Genomic DNA, 19,416 nt, shown 5'->3' with positions numbered 1-19,416 from the left:
TTTAAATGGAAAGCTATTTTACATGTTAATTCTATAAAATTATTTCTAAGTTACCATCTCACAGATGTCTTTTTTTTCAGAAAAGGTTGCTCTAGGTAGGGAAGGCTAGCAGGGAAACAAGCAGTAAAACTGTTTCAAATTACGTTTATTTTACTTCTTATAAAGTCTGAAAATACGGTAAAAAGCAGAATATAAAGGAGAGTAAGACGGAAATGGTAAACTAGGAGATCTCAGAATCATCCTATTAGATAGATTAGATGGGGTTTTATCTAGGGAAAACGAAGAGTTTTCTATGTTAATTTACTATAGGTACCAACTGCCCAAAATACAAAAAATATTTTAGACACCTCATAATAAAAATATGTACGAGGATGAGATTTTATAGGTCAAAAAATTCAAGTTTCAAATTTGAGAAATTGTGAGACAGTGAAATATTCATATTATTCACAATTGAAGCCTAAACTTAAACAAAGTTATGAAAAGTAGAGGAGGTTCTGTTGATAACATCTGAGCCGTCAGGACAGCTTACAAATAGGCTGAGACTGCGCCTAGGAATGTTTCTTAGGGATATAATTCAGGAACTAGTAAATCTGCTAGGAGACGTTAACGTGCCCAAGACCTCTCTCTACTTCCCGTACTCACATCAACTCTCGAGCTGGATTTCGTCTTGCGCTTCCTTCCCTTTGTCTTCTTCTCTTCATCTGTTGTGGTTTTTCCTTGATCTGACAGCTCAGCTGATTTCCTCTCCGGTTCCTGAGAGATGGGAGATGTAGGCCCTTCCTCTTCCTCCTCAGGGGGCAGGGGCAGTGGCTCGAGGTAGTAACTTCGGGGCTTGGGCATGGGGTGTGTGTGATACAGGAGGAGGTGATGCTGTTCCTCGTACTTGATGACCTTCCGGTCCACGCGGACAGTCCCAAACCAGGCCCAGGACAGAGGAGCTGGGTTCTTCTGACCCTCAAACAAATCCCATGGGGACACCTTCTGCTTCGTGGAGACCTGGAGACCCTGTGGCGAAATAATGTGTTATGACCACACGCTTAGATCTTTGCCTGATTCGGAGGCCAGGCTTGCTTGGGACATGGATTCAGAGAACGTTCTGCCTCGTGGGGGCCTTAGTGAACTCTAGCACAAGGCAGACGGGCTAAGTGATGAGTCCAGGCTGACACCAGATCACTGAGAGCGGCGGCTACAATCCAGACCTTTAACTCCAGTTCTACGGTCCTTTAGATGACACTGTTCAGGCTGTGACACCAGACAGTACAGTAGATTTTACTGTAAATGGCATTTTTTTTCCATTTAGTTTTTTTTTTTAGCAAAAAAAAAAAAAAATTTCTAAAAAACACTGCAAAGGTGATCTTACTATACTGAACTGTAAACCTTTGGAATCTATTGCTTTTAAGATAAAACAAAACTTAGGAGTCAAGTTATAGTCAACCCCTAATTGGGTTGGACTTGATTCAATACAGGCACCTTTCAGGTACTTACTTGGGCAGTCTCTGAATAGTTAAGTAATATTATTACAGAATTAACTTGCACCAACAGGTACAAATAAAGACCTTCAATTCAAGCTTATCTCTACTGAGTGCAGAAGAAGAAATGTTATTCTGTTTCTGAAAATAAGTTTCTTATTTTTTAGCATTAATTGGCACTGTCCCTTGGTCCTTTCCCTGGCACACCAATCGGAAAAGATTTTTCTTCCACGTGACCCTGAAAATAACCGCTCAAGTTACTTTGAATAACTTATGAATGCTCCCGTTCCAAAGCTACACACACTCTTCCACGGTGGCTTCATCCAAAACCAAGGCTCACTTACCATCTGTATTTTGACTGTTTCCTAATATCTGTCTTGACATTACATCTCTTTCCTGGGTGCCAAGACCATGTACCCAAATGTGTCACCACTGGAGAGCCCACCAGCACTGCGAACTCAACCTGCCCCTGACTCTAGCCTTGCCTCTCTCCACAAACCGTGCGGGTACCAGCACTCAGGGCGCTCTGATTTACTGCAGCGCTGCATCTTGCCTGTAAGCGACAGTCTCTCATGCCTTTGCACAAACACTTCCCTGTACCTGTACCACACTCTGCCTTCACTCCTGGCTGACTCTTAATCCTCCAAAATGATTCAAGCGTCGATTTTCCTAAGGGTCCTGTTCTGACTACCTACCCCACATCTGAATGTGTTGGCCCCTTCTCAGCTTCCCCTAGCACTCCGTACCAGGACACACAAATCTCACCACACTGTGATCATCTACTTCCTCTTAAGGGTAGGAACTCTGTCTTTCATCCCTGTGATCTCAGAAATCTGTGGCTGCTCAGTGTTCATTGAAAGAGTAACTGACCATTCTTCTCATATTTTAGAGAACCACGTTTAGTATCTTATATGAATCAAGTGTTCATTAAATATTGTTCAGTTGATAAGGAAATAAAGTGCCATCACTTTAAAACAATTTGTTTACTCAAAACAATTACTACGTGAAGACTTTACCAATAAAAACTTTCTCATCTATTAAACGTATTCTGTTTCCAATTCTGCAGTAAAATCAAACCCCATCTTTGCTTTTTTTTTTTTTTTTTTTTACATTGAGGTTTTACTTACTTTTCCCTTGGTGGGCTTCAGAAATTCACTTAAATTCAGGAACAGTTTTAAATGAAGATCTTCAAAGATCATTATCTGTATGATAATGCCAATAACCGTTGCGTTTAAATGACAAGGATATGTTTTAAAAAATCAAGAAACAATAAAGTTAAGATGTTTTACATGCCCTATAGGAAGACAAGAAAATGCATTTTGTCTTTGTAAGTTCATGCATTTTTAGATATAAGAAACAAACATTTACTCTTGCCTGTTTTTTGTCTATTGAGTCGAATCCAGCAATTTTGTTTCCTTTTGTGTCAATCAAGGAGCCCATAGGTTCACAAGTGATGACGTCACATGTCTGTTTTGGCAAAGGTAGCAACTGTCGAACTTTGTCAATACTTTCTGACCGCTTGTCTCCCAGCTCTTTCTAAAAAAAAAAAGGGACAGAGAAGTAAGACAGAAATTACAACAAAGTCAAAAGTTAACAAGAAGGAAGTTCCATTTCCTTTTTTATAGCTGGAATGTTCTTTAACCTTGAAGATGGTCTATGGGGCAGCTTTCACTGAGAATGGTGAGGATGTTTCATTTCTTCTATTTAAGTAGAAAATAGAACACATATAAGGACATCCTTGTTACACAACACACATCAGAGTGCTGAGATGACAAAAATCCAGAGTAGCATTTGCAACCAGAAGGCAGGAGCTGCAGCACGGAACGCATTCCCCAATCCAGGGTCAGACCTCAAGGTAACCACTGGTTATTTTATTAGTAAGGTCATCGGGTATGTTAATTTTTTTTCCTGCATTGTTTGTTTGCACTTTATTTCAAAGACTGTGTTAGTGGCTGCTCAAATGAATCGAATTTAGAAATATCAATGCAAATGTTTATTTTTCAACAGCACGCTGCCAGTCGAAGGCCAAATTATCCTAAATCTAATGTTGGCATTTTGGTTATACATTTGACAAGGGATTTCTAAAGTTCCTTAAGAAATTAAATGTTTTATGAATATAATTATTTTAAGAAAAATCTCCAGGTTATATATACTTATAACTTTTGGGTACTGGGAAGCTGAGGTAAAGCAAATAGCAAAATAATCACATTACATTAAGTTGAATGCAATAAATAATATCTAATTTAAGGAGTGATAAGATGACATGCACTAAATAACAAATCCATAGACAACGAGAACCCACAATATAAGCAGGTCACAAGCTTACTTTCAGTTTCTTTACTAAGTTCATGTATGCGCGTTTGTTCTCTTCAGATCCCCCTGGGGATGCGTTTGATAGGTCAGAGGCCAATGTTCCATTGATTAAAACACCCAGCATGTCAAGCACTGTTGTGAATAATTCACTAGGAGGAGAAAGAAAGCATTTGCGCCTTAAAGCAAAACCAAGACTCTCTTAAATAACTGAGCATTTTTATTTAAGGCACAGAATGATTAGTGGTACCGAAGAATATACGATGTGACAGAATTTGTAGTCAGTATATCAAAGCCTTCACTGCCCACGCATGCAGCAAAATCAGTGTGAGATGCATGAGAACATACTTGTTAGTGTGCATGTCGACGGTTCCAGAAGTAATGATCTGAAGGAGAAGAAGGGCCCAATCTGTCGTCCACTGGGTGCTTCTCTGCACTGTGTCAAACATTCCTCCCACCTTGCACATAAAAAATACAATGAAAAAATATGCACGGTGTTACAGAGAAAATACCACCCTCACCACTTTATGCAACCAAATTTTGATTGGTTTAAACATTTTTTTAAAAGGTGCTCTAGTTTATGGATTATCTTGTCTTCTCTCTCACCTAGCTATATATTTGCTACTCTTTTTGGTTCCATTAGAACAGGAACTGGTCATTCCAAAAAAAAAAAGAAAGAAAGAAAGAAAGAAAGGGGTACTCTAGTGTAGACATGTCATCAACATGAATTACATACTAGTATAATTAGCTTTCTTTTGTCCCTAAATTTCAGGATATCCAGTTTCATGACGTAATTTTCATCTAATTAAAGCTGAATAGATCAAAACCACGTGACTCAAGTATCTACAACTTTGTGTTGTCAGTTACTATTGAATCTAAGCCTGTTGTCACAATAACACTTGGAAATACCCAGGTAACAGAGAAGTAAAGACAAGCCCCCAGGACTGCTTGTTCACGCGTAGGAATTAATTTCAAATATCAGGCAAGCCATCTTCCAGAGTAGCTTTTATCTGGGCTGTACACTGAGAAAAGGAAAAGTCAAAGGAATGTGCAGTGGCCAAGGAATTTTAAACTTCTATAAAACCTCCCTGTGGGGATTTGTCTTTATGACCAATTTGATGGAAAGTTTGATAAAATTTTGCCTTAAAGGACGTTTTAACACAGTTTTTAAGCAAGTATGGTAAAAGCTAACACATCTCAAATTAGTCGTTCTTTAAGACCTACTCTTGGCACAAATGGAAAAGAGAGAGAGATTCACTGCGGGTGAGGTGCAGAGGGCAACCCAATGCCTAAAATACCTACTGTTGTCCAGAAGCCAGACCAGACAGGAAGGACAGTGGCCAGGACGACAGAAGGTTTGAGAGACAAGGAAGTAGTAGAGAGAGCAAACAGCAGGCCTCACCTTGAAATGGAAACTCTGACCACAGCAGGAGTGGAAAGCTGGAGTTATTTTCACATTTCGATAAGTGTAATGAAGGGAAAACACTAGCAGCGTCTCTTACCAAATTTAGGCGGAGCTGCAATGCCTCGTGCATCATCTGTCGTGCTTTTATGTCATCCTGGTACCGTTCTTCTCTCCAATTACTTAAAATCTAAATCAGAAGATGAATGAAAACAACCCCCAAAACTTGTTTTCCCTGTTAAATTTGATTTTTCTCATATTTAAAGTTAAATTGAGCTTTTTTAACTGACAGTCAAAAACAACTTCTTAGTTTAATAAATTAAAAACCAAGGGGCAAAATAATATTTTGCTTTCCTCCCCTTCCTCCAGGCAGACAGAAGTCTGGCTATTTCTTCGTTTGGTATCTAATTACATACCCTGTTAAGAAAAATCGTATCTAATTACAGATCCTGTTACTGAGTCTTAGAAAATGCTGTAGAGGGTCATCAAGTTAAGCATTAACAAAAATAAAGATTATTTTAAAAATGCATCATTAAACTGGTCTTATAAAGATAAGTATAAAGATAAAGACAGATAGAATTACATTTTATATCAGTCTTGTCCTATATTTCTAGGGACATGCTGCAAATCCCAGCAAAAGTATTATTCTGACGTTTCATTGAAGGCTTGCTAGTTTATAAACTTGTCTTCCTTGATAAAGATATTGTAACCTATTTTGAAAAATATGACATATTGGACATCAGTGGCATATCAATTTATTAAGTAACTGCTTCCTCACTGATTCAGACAAATGTTGGGAAGGGAAGGGTTGCTTAGCGAAGGCAAACCACAAGTGGGGAACACCCAGAATCAGATGATATAAGCAAAAACATCCCAAACAAATCCATACTGCCATGCTCTGAAATAGGGCACCTAATGAGAATCATCTCAAAAGAGCTGAAATGAGTCATATACAGAAGTAACTGAGCCCAAGAGATGACTTGTAAGTGCACCTCATGGTAAAAGGAGAGCACTTCCTAAATATCATCAAAAGATATGGATGAACCTCCCCCAAGGCAGGTGAAGGGTACAAGGCAGTTAACAAAACACACAAGCTGTCATGGAGCTGACATTCTGACAGCAGGATAAATAAAAATAAGTGGAACAAGTGGTATGAAACCAGGGCAAGGGGATAGAGAATGACTGTGGTCCGACTTTTAGAGAGTGATTGGCGGGGGGGATGTGGGGGGAGGACTAAGGAGGTGACATCTGAGCAGAGACCTGAGGAAGTGAGGGACCGGCCATGTTAATAACTTCCAGGGAAGGGGAGAAAACACGCAAGGGCTCTGCAATAAGAATTTGCTTGGCGAGTTCAAGGAACAGTAACATGGTCTCTGTGTACAGAGTGGAGTGAGCGAGGGAGGCCATGCCGGGCAGGAAACAAGGTAGAGGTGGGAGCCAGTGCCCAATCGTGGAGGGCCATATAAGCCTAGACCCGGAAGTTTTATTCTAGGTATAGTAAGAAACACTGCAGCATTTTGGGCACTGGAAAAATATGTGGTTTACACTTAAAAAGGATCACTCTGGCTGCTGTCTAGAGAATAAGTCTCACATATCCAAAAGGGAGCGGATGACAAGGGGACCAGATGAGTTAAGTGTCTTGTTCATGTTCATCTAGTACCGTACAAGAAGACACGGTGTCACAGAATCACAGCCCCACGGGAGGTCTCCATTAGGTGCTACCGCAGGATAAAACATCCCATATAACCAAATCTACCCACTCTGCTCCATTCTACACTTTCTAATTCCACTTTGATCACTCAGTTTCCTTGCGGTACACAGAATATAAGTGCTCTGAATAGTGACCAGGAGAACTGTGATTGGTGGAAAGGCAAAGTCTTTGTAAATGAACCAAAATGCCTTCTGATTTATAAATGAGTATCTTGTGCACTTGACCAGCATCAGTCTGGCTCTCGCAGTAAAATTGAGTTTCTGAACCTACATAGCTCAAGCTGAGACCCTGCCCGCTACATGGAAGCCCAGCAGAGGAAGTGGAGAGAGGTCCCTTTTGTCGTACTGCCATGTCCCCTGCAACACAGATTGCTCCAGGACCTCTCCCATGAGGCAGGGTCAGGAGAGGAGCAGATATGACAAAATTATGTGCAATCTGCAAAACGTTACTTTTATAGTCTACAGACATTCACCCAACACGTAATTAATATTATACTATTGTTAATCTCATGGTGACTAGAGTGCCAGGTAGGAGAACGGGGGCATGGACGGTGTTTTCCTGCTTCTAATCAAAACATGTTGTGCCCTTATTTTAAGGGCAGTATTTGAGTTTAAGCTCAGTATTTGAAAGGAAAACAAATGAATGCCATTAGGAAAATACCTGCCTGGCTCAATATTCTACTGTACTTTACCTGGTTAACTTGATTCTGCAGAGATGTTAGGAGGCCTTCTCGTTGTTCATCTTGTCCCTTAAGGCAGGTAAGGACCAGGGAGAGGAATGGTTGCTGACTCAAAAGAGACATACTACAAAGGAAGTAATAACAGCAGATCTAGTTAGAAAGAAAGGATTACTTCATGTGCAGCACTGATGTCTTGCCCTCGGGTTATTGGCTCTTATTTATTTTACTGTTACAAAAGGGAGGGGAGTAGTAAATAGCCAGGATCCCTTGAAAAGTTAAATCATATCTCTAACTAATATGGTTAAAAGTCACTGGAATACTTCTAAATAATTTAATATGTTCTCTTGCCCTCGAAGGAATTCGCAAACTAGCATTAATTCGTGCTGCATATGAGCGTGTCGGGGGGTGCAGGGAGAAGAGAATGTGTAGTTTCCATCAGTAAACTGAATTTAAAGGTACACACCAGGAGGAATATCACTTTATACACAGAATGAAATGAAAAATTTTTAAACTTCTCTTACACAATATTCATATTTTAGGGTCCAGGAAATAGGCCTATACAATTGTTCTGCTTGCTTTGTTTTTCAGCACATTTCTCAAGACCAAATAGCTGGGAATGGGGAGAGCTAAGTAAGATGCGCACTGAGGTCTGAGGACTCCAAAACCAGAACGCTTGCTAGTGAGCTAGTGCACAGCTCTGCCACATCCCACAGGCTTGACTTGTAAAGTGGTTTTAAGACATCTGATAAAAAAATCCATTTTAAATTGTCATTTTAGTAGTATTTCTTCCATGACCAGGAAGAGCTGACAAAGCATACTGACCAACTAACTTTGCCACACCGGAAAGGAAAATTTCTTAAAATGAGATCGAGGTCAAAATATTTCAATCTGCTTCGTCTTACACCGGCAGAGCTGAGAGAGACTCACTTGGGAAGAGCCATCTTCAAACTCTGACACACCGTCTCTGCCCCCTGTGGGAAGTGTGGCAATGACATGCCATCACCCATTAGCAAATCGACTTTGAGAATTAAAACTGAGTCATCTGGTTGATTAATAAATACTGGCAAAGATGACAAAACAACCCAACAGCATACACGCAAAGCTAGGTCAACACCAGAAGGTATCGATACTTCAGTTAAGAAAGGAGAGCGCAGACTCAGAGGCCAGACCACCTGGGTGTCAACCCCAGCTTTACACCTCCTTAGCTGTGTGTCTTTGAGAAATTTACTTAACCTTTCAGTGCCTCTGTTTCTTCATCGTTTAAAAAGGATATAATGAGAGCACCTATCACATATGATTGCTGTGAGATGTTCACGTATGTGTATAATGAGTTTTTTACAGAGGTTGGCATTTCATAAGGGCTCAGTAAATGGCAGCTGCTAAAAAATATTACTGATTAGGGGGCAAGAAACCTGTATGTTCAGAAGTTTTGTTTTCCAATGTCAGGAATTTCCTTTTACTCCCGGGGCACTAAATTCATCACGGTTTCACATCAGAGTGAGCTTATGTTCCTTCTCAGTAACATGGTCAGTTTTCCAATAAAATTACTTGACACCTTTTCTAGGGCATAAAATTTAAAAAACATTCAACTTGGAGGCTTGTGAGTTAATATCTAGTCTAGAACAAGAGTCCTAAATGTTAAAAAGATTAGTAACTGTTCCAGGGTCCAGCATGGCAGAATCATAAATTATTCTATGAAATTGAAGCATAAGTACCTAAATATAACAAGAAAAGCAACAACAACAAAAGAACTGTTGGATACAGGGACCAAGTGGATATCCAGATTTGATTCAGCAGGTCTGAAGTCAGTATTTTTAATAGTGTAGCAGTGATTAGGGTACACAGGCAGAATTGAGAGCTAGTGCACTAAATATTATGATCTGGGATCTTTGAGGAACAGAGATTTGCCTAACAGAACGTCCTCAGTTCCACATAAAGATGAAATTTCAATGGACTCTGAGTACAGTGAGCCTGTGTATCTGTAGAATATTGGATTTTCTCGACTGTCCTTTAGATTCTCACACAGAAACACATCTTCCAGACGTACCTTTTCTGTTTTTGTCTGTCTCTTTCCTTTTTTGAAGAAGAACCCAAGTGCTGTCCCTTCTCCAGCTCCTCCCCAGCAGCTTTCAACACTCTTCCCTGCACAGAAGTCGGCAGCCTAGCAATTAGGGGGGCTACTAGCCACACGCCCCTGCGTTCAGAGGAACTAAAATCAGAAAAAGATGTTATACCCAAGGAGGCATCCTTTTTCTCTGCTCTCACGGTTCTAACAGAAACTCCAGAGCATACCTTTTATGCACAAGACACAGATTATTCTAACATTCCCCCTTTTACTCCTATACTATCTTTCCTCTTGCCAAATACCAGACATTTGCACACACTTTTCAGTCATGCTTATGGAAAGCAATAAAAGGTGGGGTTCTGAGGGGATACTATAACTAAACTTTTTTTTTAAATCTAGAAAAGTGTTTTTCTATGATTCTGGCTCTCTGAGCAGTAACAGTCCTTTTGTCTAACAAGCGATATACTCCTCTGTCATGGTTAAAATATGAAATGTTCTGATTATGTTTAAGTATGTAAATAACCAAGTTTTAAAGGTTCAAAATTCACTAGTTATACTTTACACCTAAATGATGAAATACAGGTCTATCTGCCTTTTGTGATTATCATTTGAGCAAAACTGCCAATTAATAAAGATGGCAGAAAGAGTGTTTATTAGGAATAAACATATGAGGAATACCATGGAATAGAGCAGCCTCAGGGCACACTAGAGAAATTCTTCTGTCCTGAATGTCACCTGTGGTTCCAAGGAGTCGGGGCCCGGTCAACCTAATATTTAGAACACTAAGATGTCACCCACCCCAGCAGCATGGCCCTTTAACATATTAAATAGTGATAATGGACACTTACAAGTAATTATTTTCTTCACAATCCTGCAGCTTTATGAAAAAAATAACTGCATTATGAGAATAAAATGTACGGTTACGTGTGAAAAATTAATGATAGCCTCATAAAACCACAGAAAAAAATACCTTAGAAATGTCTTTATTCCATTCTGTCTTGTGCTACTCGTATCGGTACTTCCAATCCCGTTTGGGTTGAAGAGGCCCATACCCGAATTAGAAGAGTTATTGTTCAGGTCGGCCGACTGCTGGAATACCTCTATTGTTGCCTTGGCAATATTGTCCAGTAGGTTGTTCATTTCGGCCACCGAACCAGAGCCCTGGAGTCAGACGTGAGAAAACCAGCACGCGTGTGTGTTACTTTATCCTCAAACACCAACGTGGTTTTGTTTTTCATAAAATTTTATACACATACACGCTTTCAATATATACTCACAGGGTCCTTCAAGCACTGTTTGATCATTAACTGAAGTTCCAGCCAGGACTGCCTCAGGGTCCACTGCTCAAGATTCTGGGGAAAATGGAGTTAACACATTAGAATATCGAACGTGTTTTAAAACATAATAATTCCTTGCACTATTCTCTTTCTCAAGAAACAGAGGAATGATCACACACAATAAAGGGACTTATATGAATCAGAAGGCTTCCAAGTCTATTACATATGCTCATTATAAACACAAAGAAATAAATAGGAACATTAAAATAATGTGCCTTACTCTGCTAGGCACTGTAAATGAATCAGACAAACATTTCTTCTCCCGAAATCTATCTCACCAACCACATAAAAAAATGATTTCGATATTTTTTAATAACATACTTAAGACAGTCCCTCTACAAAGCTTATTTCTCATGTAAACACAGTACTGACTTAACATATCAATATTTATATAATGGTTATACACAATTTGCAGTATCTGTACTACCCAGTAATAAAGTGTGGCAATTACACAAAACAGAAAATTGGGGGAATAAAAATGCCAATTTTTCAAATCCCAAAAATAGAATTAATTGAAGTTAAGAATTACTTAGCAATGACAAAAAAAAAAAAAAAAAAAAAGAGGCAGAGTAACTCTTGCTATAAACACAAAGAATGTGTCAAATGACAAAAACACAATCTTCACACTATTATCACTCACCTGAAGAATGCGTTTAATGTGCTGTCTTTGTAGGTTGTCCCCCTCTGTACATTCTTTAATGCCATGAGGATAACAGATCAGTTGCAATAATTTCTGTGCTTGCATATTTGAGAGCACAGGGTCCAAAATAAGTTCTTTGTCTGTGCATAATCTTTCAGGTTCTTTTAAGCAATGCTCTCCTACCCATTCCTAAAAATAATGCAGCAGTTATATTGACAGGCAGAGACTTTCATCAATATGTATACGTAATATGTACTAAACTCACGGTGCACAACAGAAAGCGGACAGGAATCTTCCAATTTAAAAAATATTAGATGGAAAAAGTGGGAGGGAAAAGGCTTACAAGCAAATTTTCTAGTATTTTGACTTCTTAAAAATACAAAGTAGAATCTTGGTTACAGAAAGTTTTTAAAAAGGAATGCAAAAAAAGAAATACGCAAAAAAATAAAGCAGGGGCAGAAAAGGCTAAATAAAGAAAATACTGGTATGTGTTTTCAGTCGGAGAATGAGGCCTTGCTCTAAGTAATGTTCTGTAATCATTTTTTTTACTTGCTATATAACAGGAGTGATTCTGTATTTTAATATGTATTCTTCATTTTTATGGAATGCACTATAATATATTCCACTAATAGATAGGACATAGTATATAACATTTAGAAAATTGTCTTCCTTTTTTGATATCATTATGAATAATGTTACCATTGTAAATAAATATTTGTGCACATGTATTCTCTGTACAATTATTTTCTTAGGATAATTTCACGGAAGTGCAATTGCTGGGTCAAGGGGGATAGCAAACACTTAAGGCTATTGATGCATACGGCTAATGGACCTCTGGGGAGTTTCCACCAAATCAAAATTCTTTTAAACAGCTTTTCTTCATCATTTTTTCAAAGGCAAGTTCTTGTACGAGATGGGGTAAGAAATCTTCAGAAGTACTAGAGCCAAACTTGAACCCAGATACGTTTCTGAGGCAACCTGTTTCTTAACCACCTCCTCAGTGGCTCAATGCTGGCTGTCCGTTAAAATCACCTGGGGAGTTTGTTAAACTTCCAAACCCAGGCCCCATATCAGAGCAATGAAATCAATCTCAGGTAATGCTACCCAGACATCAGCAATTTGTTAAGCATCAAAATATTTTTTAAACTCTCCAGGTGACTCCAATGTGTACCCACAGTTAGAAACCAACGCACAGCTCAGTACCCTCTCAACATCTATATGACTAGTAGCTAACTTTTACCATGGTTACAGTATACCTTAAGAAAAACATGACCCTGTCAACATTATATCTATAGCAAAGTGAAAAAGAGTATATATGGTAGGCCTTTTTATAGAAGGAAGGAGAATTTAATACAAAATGGAAAGAAAAACCAGAAATAATGAAATTGATCACCTAGGGCAGGGAGGAACCCAGGGTAGAAAGGATGAGGGAGGGAGATGTACATCTCTCTGAATACACACTATTGCTCCTTGACCTTTGGAAGTACGTTACTCTAAAGACAGAGCTAGGATAGAAAAAGAAATCTAAACTGAACACAAACAAAACCAAATGAAATCAACTCTATTTCAAGTGAATAACATATCCACGCTGAAAGAGAAAGGTCAAATAACTTTTTAACATAATACTGTCAACGCTTAGGGAAAAAAGAGCTACAAACAAATCCTCAACTCCTTTTAGTAGGCTGGTTTTTCATAGTGGTATAGTGGTAGTAATTCTGAAGCTACTTCAGGTGTTTTGTAGAATTCAACCAATGAGTAAATGGTTGATGTTATTGGTAGCCAGGGTTCTTACTGTGGAAGAAGGCGGTATTAATATGGAATGAGGGAATGCAAACAAAAATTTGTGCAGTTTGATTGGAATTGGAGGTATCGGTATAAACTCACGATTACACACACACACATTTACGTACATGGATGTTCTTTTCCCCCTAGATCTGTCTGCTGAAAGGGCCTAGAAGCAATGAACACACATTGCGCATAGCAACAAGCACACGTAGTGCTCGGATCTTGGTTTCTAAATACCGTCCTCTACTAAATGGAACCAGGGTTCCATGAAGGAATGAGTAATTCCAGGTCTGGGGCAGGGAAGTATAAGATAGGTCAGAAAGTAAGAAAATACTTGTTATTTAAAAAAAAAAAAAAAAAGAGAGAGAGAGAGAGACGTGTCAAAATAACACAAGAGTCAGCATGAAAAGATTGATTCACACTGGACAAATGTGGGATAATTTGAACATGAAAATAACTGAGGACAGTATATTATAGCATATATGAAAAAAAAATGAATGAGTGGAAGGAAGGGAGGGAGGGAGGAAAAGGGTAGGCTCTTCCTAGAGTAGAATGCAAACTGATCAATGTGGAGGGAGTGGAAGAGTTGGGAAAAGCCATTTTGCAACCATTGTAGTAAAGACTGGTGTGGACAAGAATCAGAATGGATGCTATATGTGAGGTGGGGAAGAATGATGAGGAACAGAAAACTTGCACTGTCTCGGAGTGTCTCCCCAAAACTGTTTATTAATTGCAAGGGAAAAAATAATAACTATACAATAGAAAAATCAAACAACCATACAATGGAGACAACTTGATCAAAATTAACATCTCCAGTGAGGTGCAAATGAACCTCATGTGCCTTCAGATGTGATTACCTGAGAGGAAAGAACATAACGTACTTCTACAGTATCCTGGCCAGGAAAGCATAATCTGAAGCTAATCTACAGGAAACTTCAGACAAAGCCAATACTGGGACAACTGACAAAACTGGAATGTGGCCTATAGGTGAGAAAAAATTACCATGCCAATGCGAAACCTCCTTACTTTTGATAACTGTAGTTTGGTTATGTTAATAAATGCTGTAATATTAAAAAGTAAAGAAGAATAATGCATGCCATCTACTCTCAAATGGCTCAGTAAAAAGAAAAACATTAAAAAGTATACGAGGCCACATTCACACACACAAATAGAATTATGAAGCAAATGTGGTGGAATGTAAACAATGACTGAATCCGTATAAAGGGCATACTAGAGTTCTTTATAATTATTACCACTTTTCAGCAAATTTGAAATGATTTCAAAATAAAGTTGGCAGGAAAAAGAGGACCACCTATGTACAAGTTTCCTACAATATTGGGCATTTCTCTCCAAAGAACAGTTACATACTCAAAGTTAAAGGCAAATTAAATCTGAAGAATACCTGTTGACAGATAGTCCTCAGTACATATCTGGCATATTCCCTTAAATTGGCAGTTTCTATGGAGATGCTTTTCCCACAGGATTTTGAATTTTGTGAGGCAGTCCAGATATCATCAGCACTTCCGTCACGTCGTAAACCCCTCACGGTGAAGTCGTCATTCTTTAAAGAGCCGACATTGTTACTGCCAATTTTGGCATCTCCTAAATAACAGAATCACAAAAGCAAAATCACAGACGTTCAAGATATTGCCAAATATTTGGGAAATAAATGAGGCAAGCATTCAGGGATTTAAAATATATGAATGGGATCATCATTGCATAGTCAGTTGTTCAGCAACAGAGAGAAGGGATTGAGAGAGTAAATGCTAGAACCCTGAGAAGTTTCATCGGACATGGGGAAAAAAACCGACCAACCAAACAAACAAAAAAAACATGTTCAAGACTCATTCCTTATTTCGTTTACAGAATTAAGTATGCTTTCACCAAACTTGGAAAGGCCATTATGAATCACACTTAATAATCACAGAACATTGATTTCACCAATATTTCAAGCATGAATGGTATTCAAATTCATTTGACTTATAGACAAGGAAAAAATGGGTTACTCACCCTTCTAGATGTCCCTTTTCCATTTCTTCTCTTACAATGACTTATTTTCTATCCATAGGTCAAGAGAAAAGTTTTGCCTTAGCCCACCTTACTAGCAACTTCTCGACAAGAGAGATTTATTTCCCTGGGAATGGAAAAGGGCAATGCATACTAAGGAAGCCCTGGAAAACAGGGCATTCATTGAATAACCCATGTCTTTCACTTTCCTCTCTGTAAACATCCAAATTAGAAAACCTCACCTGATCAACCTCTAATACACTCAATAAAACGAAGCTCAGGAAAGTGTTTTCCTCATTACAAGGTTCTGGGGCCGGGGAGGGGAACTGAGCAGAATGGTTGAATAGCTGGAAATAAGAAATCTTCTCTAGCCATGAAAGACAAGTAATTGTCATATTTTAAAAGTGAGAAATTAATATAATTTGGTGATAAAGATTGCCAAATGACAACAGAGCCTCCAAACCCTTGCCTGTTTACCCACAGGATCATAAGCGTTGAACAGGAAAAATTCCTGGAACCAACAAATGAGTTTAGATGAGGCCCTCACGGCTTCACTGTAAGTGAAACCAAGGCCGGGTCAGTGCAAAAAGCCTTTTAAAACCCACAGGTCAACCAAGAAAATGTTTTGACTCTGCTAAAAAAATTTCAGAAAATCAGAATTGCTTAGTGAATATTTGCTTATAAAATCATAAGAGGAGGGGAGGAATAAATAATACATTTCAACTCATCAATATCTTATTACGTATTATACATTTCTCATTCAAATACTCATACAAAAAAGCACCAAGTTCACTCCACTCACAGACGTTTATTTAATTCAACAGAGCTCTTCAGGAGCTGAAACAAAGACCAAATTCTACATGTACCAACATTTAGCATGTTTTTTCCAACCTTAGGTGTATAAACAACTATTTCCGCACCTTGAGGTAAACCACTACAGAAATTAGAAACCAAATTCTATAAAACAACCCTATCTCCCTAACTCGAAATAGATCCTAGTGGATAGGACCTGAGAGAACATTGAGAACGACATGGTGAGGTAGATAAAACTGCAAAAACAAAACAAAGAAACAAACACCTCTGCCAGTCCTAGTCTAGGAGATCCTCATTCAGTTTAGATGTTAGGATGACAGAGAAGGTCTGGAAGGCTGTGCCAGAACCTTCTGTAACGGTAGAGACAATAGAACAAACACAGTGTTCAGGGACTGCGTGGTCCAAGGGTCTGCTGACATTCAACTAGCCTGATCCTGACTTCTCAGACCTGAAGAACCCTCCATGGCTTAGGAAGCTGTAAAATCTACCAAGGACTGGGGCCAATTAGAAAGGTCAAGGAAAGGCAATCAAAGAAAAATAAACAGGTGATTATGCACTGAGATTAAAATATGGTTATCTGGATATTTAAAGAGGTTGGCAAATTGTACTTGGGATTAGACCAGTTCTACAAATCCAGGGGATAATGTCTAGATGGGACGCGTCTTGGTTTCTGCCATTAAAATGTCTATCACTTATGCATTCACACTTCCAACATTAGTGTATGGAAAACCTACTCTTTAGTTTCTCTCATGGGCATTAGAGATACCACAGCAAAAATGTGAGTCCCTGACTTCATGGTACGTACATATATTTATTAAATAGAACTGACCAGCCAGCTTTCCTTTCAAACGTAATCAGAGTAGAGCAATAAGACTGAAATGAGCATTTAATGTTGGCTGTACAATATTACAAGCTCAGAGGAGAGGGTGTGGCCCTCCGTGTGGCTCTACCTTTCCCTTTCTACTACAAAACCCATGGGCATTGCAAAAGGAATGTGTGTGTGTGTGTGTGTGTGTGTGTGTGTGTGTGTGCGCGCGCGCGCTGAGGCGAACTTTTAGTAGTTTGTTTTATGAAAACCCTGTTATGCTTCCTCATCATCACCGAATAACACTTCTCAAGCAGGAGTATAAAGGGTCAGGGTATATTCTAAAACATGTTTAAGACTCATCTAAAACAATTCCTATCCACTCAGTAAATTTAGTTTCAGTCAAAGGACGCTCCCTTGGAACATTAGAGACAACTTTTGTTTAGTCAAGAACATAAGAGGGTGCCCAAAGTTGAAATTAGGCAGTGTGAATTCAAGACTTCCTAATCTTTCAAATCCTAAATGATTTATAGCATAAAAATGTCTTAAGGTATTGTACCGTAAATGAACAGAAAAGACAATACTACTACTCCTGGAGAATATATATCAAATAAAGATATAAGGATGTCTTGGACATTACAAATTAAATGAAAACAAAAGTGTGATATCCAATATTGATTTATCAACAGTATCAATATCATTGCAATTATCACCTCATTCATGAAAAAACTAATAAGGCAGATGGACATAAACTTGTCTAGGGTCACAGTGGAAGCAGAATAACTAAGATTAAAACCCAAATTTTCTGGTTGTTCTAGTCCTAGAATATAATATGAAATTTAAACCTGTAGGTAGATTACCAAATCAACTGTGTCCATCACAAAGTGTGACTTCTGCCAACAAATGAAGTCAAAACAACCCTGTGGGTCTAAGGATCTACAGTACCTCAGAATGAGACATCCTGCAGTTAAAATGCCACAAAAAAAGTATTATATTTAAATTCCCCCAAAATTGTAGATAAGGGACGGACTCCTCCGAGGCCAACTGAACATGAACTTGGAAAATGCCAACTAATTTTTCCAGGAGAACAAACAAACAAAAATATGTTTCTAATAATATTAATTAGAGTTAAACCTGAATACAAATTATTTTGTCTCAGTTTCTGGTGATTAACCAAGCTGAGTGCCAGGATAGTCTTACCAAGCATCATAATTGCTTTTAAGACAGCAAACACCGCTCCCACTTCAATGCTGTTGTGAGCAGCGGCTAAGAGGTGTCTATCACAGGACGATCTTATTCCGGGGAAAGGTTTGCCTATGAGGAAAACAACAAACCTTTAATAGTCTCATCACCATCATTAACCATCTTTTGTAACCATTTACAGTCAGCAGAGCCTTTCATTGTCAGACTGTGGGCGCTTAATTGCTATTAGCTAGCTTTAATTGATGCTTCAGGGATTCACTAAGAAACACTGACAGTATTCCTTACTTAACCTTTTCCTTTTAAATATTAAGACAATGGTGTTGCTCTTTAGAGAGATGTATCCAAAAAATTAGGAGGACTTTTATCCACTCCTGCTGTCACACACACACACACACACACGCGCGCGCGCGGAAATGATCTTTAGGAACAGAATGCAGTAATACCCCTAGAATTCTTACCTTATTCCTTTCACCTTAGTAAAAGAATAAATGCATCACCATTGCCCTAAGCCGCTATGGTGTGTTTCATTAGCAACACACACAGTATGTTGGAGGGTCATGCTGCCCACCAGCTTGGCTTGGCTGAGGAGAAGAGGCATTTTTATTGTTTATTAACTCTTGATGTGAGTTTCTCAATACATCCCGATATCACCTACATGAAAGGTGCTAACAGCCCTCTCAATGGCCATACCCCATGCCTTCATCGCCTCAAAGCAAGCCCACCAAAATCAGGAAGGAAACTACAGAACGGACAGCCTACTTGGTCAATTTAAGCATATGCCTTCCAAATGAAAGCGTCATCAGAGATATTTCAGCTGTCAGCTCACCGGTTGCCTGAGGTAATAGGCAGGCCTGGGGAGCTCGGAAGAGATGAAGTAGGAGTCGGCATGTCATTCTCGCCCCAGGCTCCGCGTCTGCATCTCCACAAGCTAGGAGAGAGGGATTTTAAAAGCAAGTTTTCTAACATATTCAAGAACACGTCTTCCACATTTCTATTATGCTAAATTTTCTGGAATAATTTAAATAAATGCTCCTTACGGTAAAAAGTAAGACACTGTCTATGCTTTTCTGAGAAACCTGAATCCTTCCTTCAAAACAAGTACTGAGGGTGCCGTTTCCAACCTCTTCCACTGGGACCCATGTGACTTTGTTTGGAATAACTGTTATAAATTCTACCATCTCTACCTTGAT

At 38.8% G+C, this 19,416-nt stretch overlaps 2 protein-coding genes across 2 annotated transcripts in view; one reads left to right on the top strand and one right to left on the bottom strand.

Annotated features, from left to right (window-relative positions):
* MED12L (mediator complex subunit 12L) overlaps positions 1-19,416 on the bottom strand; it is a 326,027-nt gene that overhangs the window by 40,841 nt on the left and 265,770 nt on the right. The window contains exons 25-37 of the mRNA XM_032629345.1: positions 19,053-19,154; positions 18,224-18,337; positions 14,801-15,000; positions 11,614-11,802; positions 10,914-10,988; positions 10,607-10,797; positions 9,619-9,780; positions 7,584-7,695; positions 5,282-5,371; positions 4,128-4,237; positions 3,796-3,931; positions 2,844-3,005; positions 643-1,005 (exon numbers count right to left, since the gene is read on the bottom strand). Of these exons, the coding sequence (XP_032485236.1) occupies positions 643-1,005; positions 2,844-3,005; positions 3,796-3,931; positions 4,128-4,237; positions 5,282-5,371; positions 7,584-7,695; positions 9,619-9,780; positions 10,607-10,797; positions 10,914-10,988; positions 11,614-11,802; positions 14,801-15,000; positions 18,224-18,337; positions 19,053-19,154 (2,006 nt within the window). The remainder of the gene's footprint in view (positions 1-642; positions 1,006-2,843; positions 3,006-3,795; positions 3,932-4,127; positions 4,238-5,281; positions 5,372-7,583; positions 7,696-9,618; positions 9,781-10,606; positions 10,798-10,913; positions 10,989-11,613; positions 11,803-14,800; positions 15,001-18,223; positions 18,338-19,052; positions 19,155-19,416) is intronic.
* P2RY12 (purinergic receptor P2Y12) overlaps positions 3,277-19,416 on the top strand; it is a 45,761-nt gene continuing 29,621 nt past the window's right edge. The window contains exon 1 of the mRNA XM_032629364.1: positions 3,277-3,324. The gene's annotated coding sequence lies outside the window, so the exon portion shown is untranslated. The remainder of the gene's footprint in view (positions 3,325-19,416) is intronic.

This window comes from Phocoena sinus, chromosome 4 (assembly GCF_008692025.1).
Source record: "Phocoena sinus isolate mPhoSin1 chromosome 4, mPhoSin1.pri, whole genome shotgun sequence".
Classification (NCBI taxonomy): Eukaryota; Metazoa; Chordata; class Mammalia; order Artiodactyla; family Phocoenidae; genus Phocoena; species Phocoena sinus.
The sequence above is the reverse complement of the archived record's forward strand: the minus strand, read 5'-3'. Positions and strand labels throughout refer to the sequence as shown.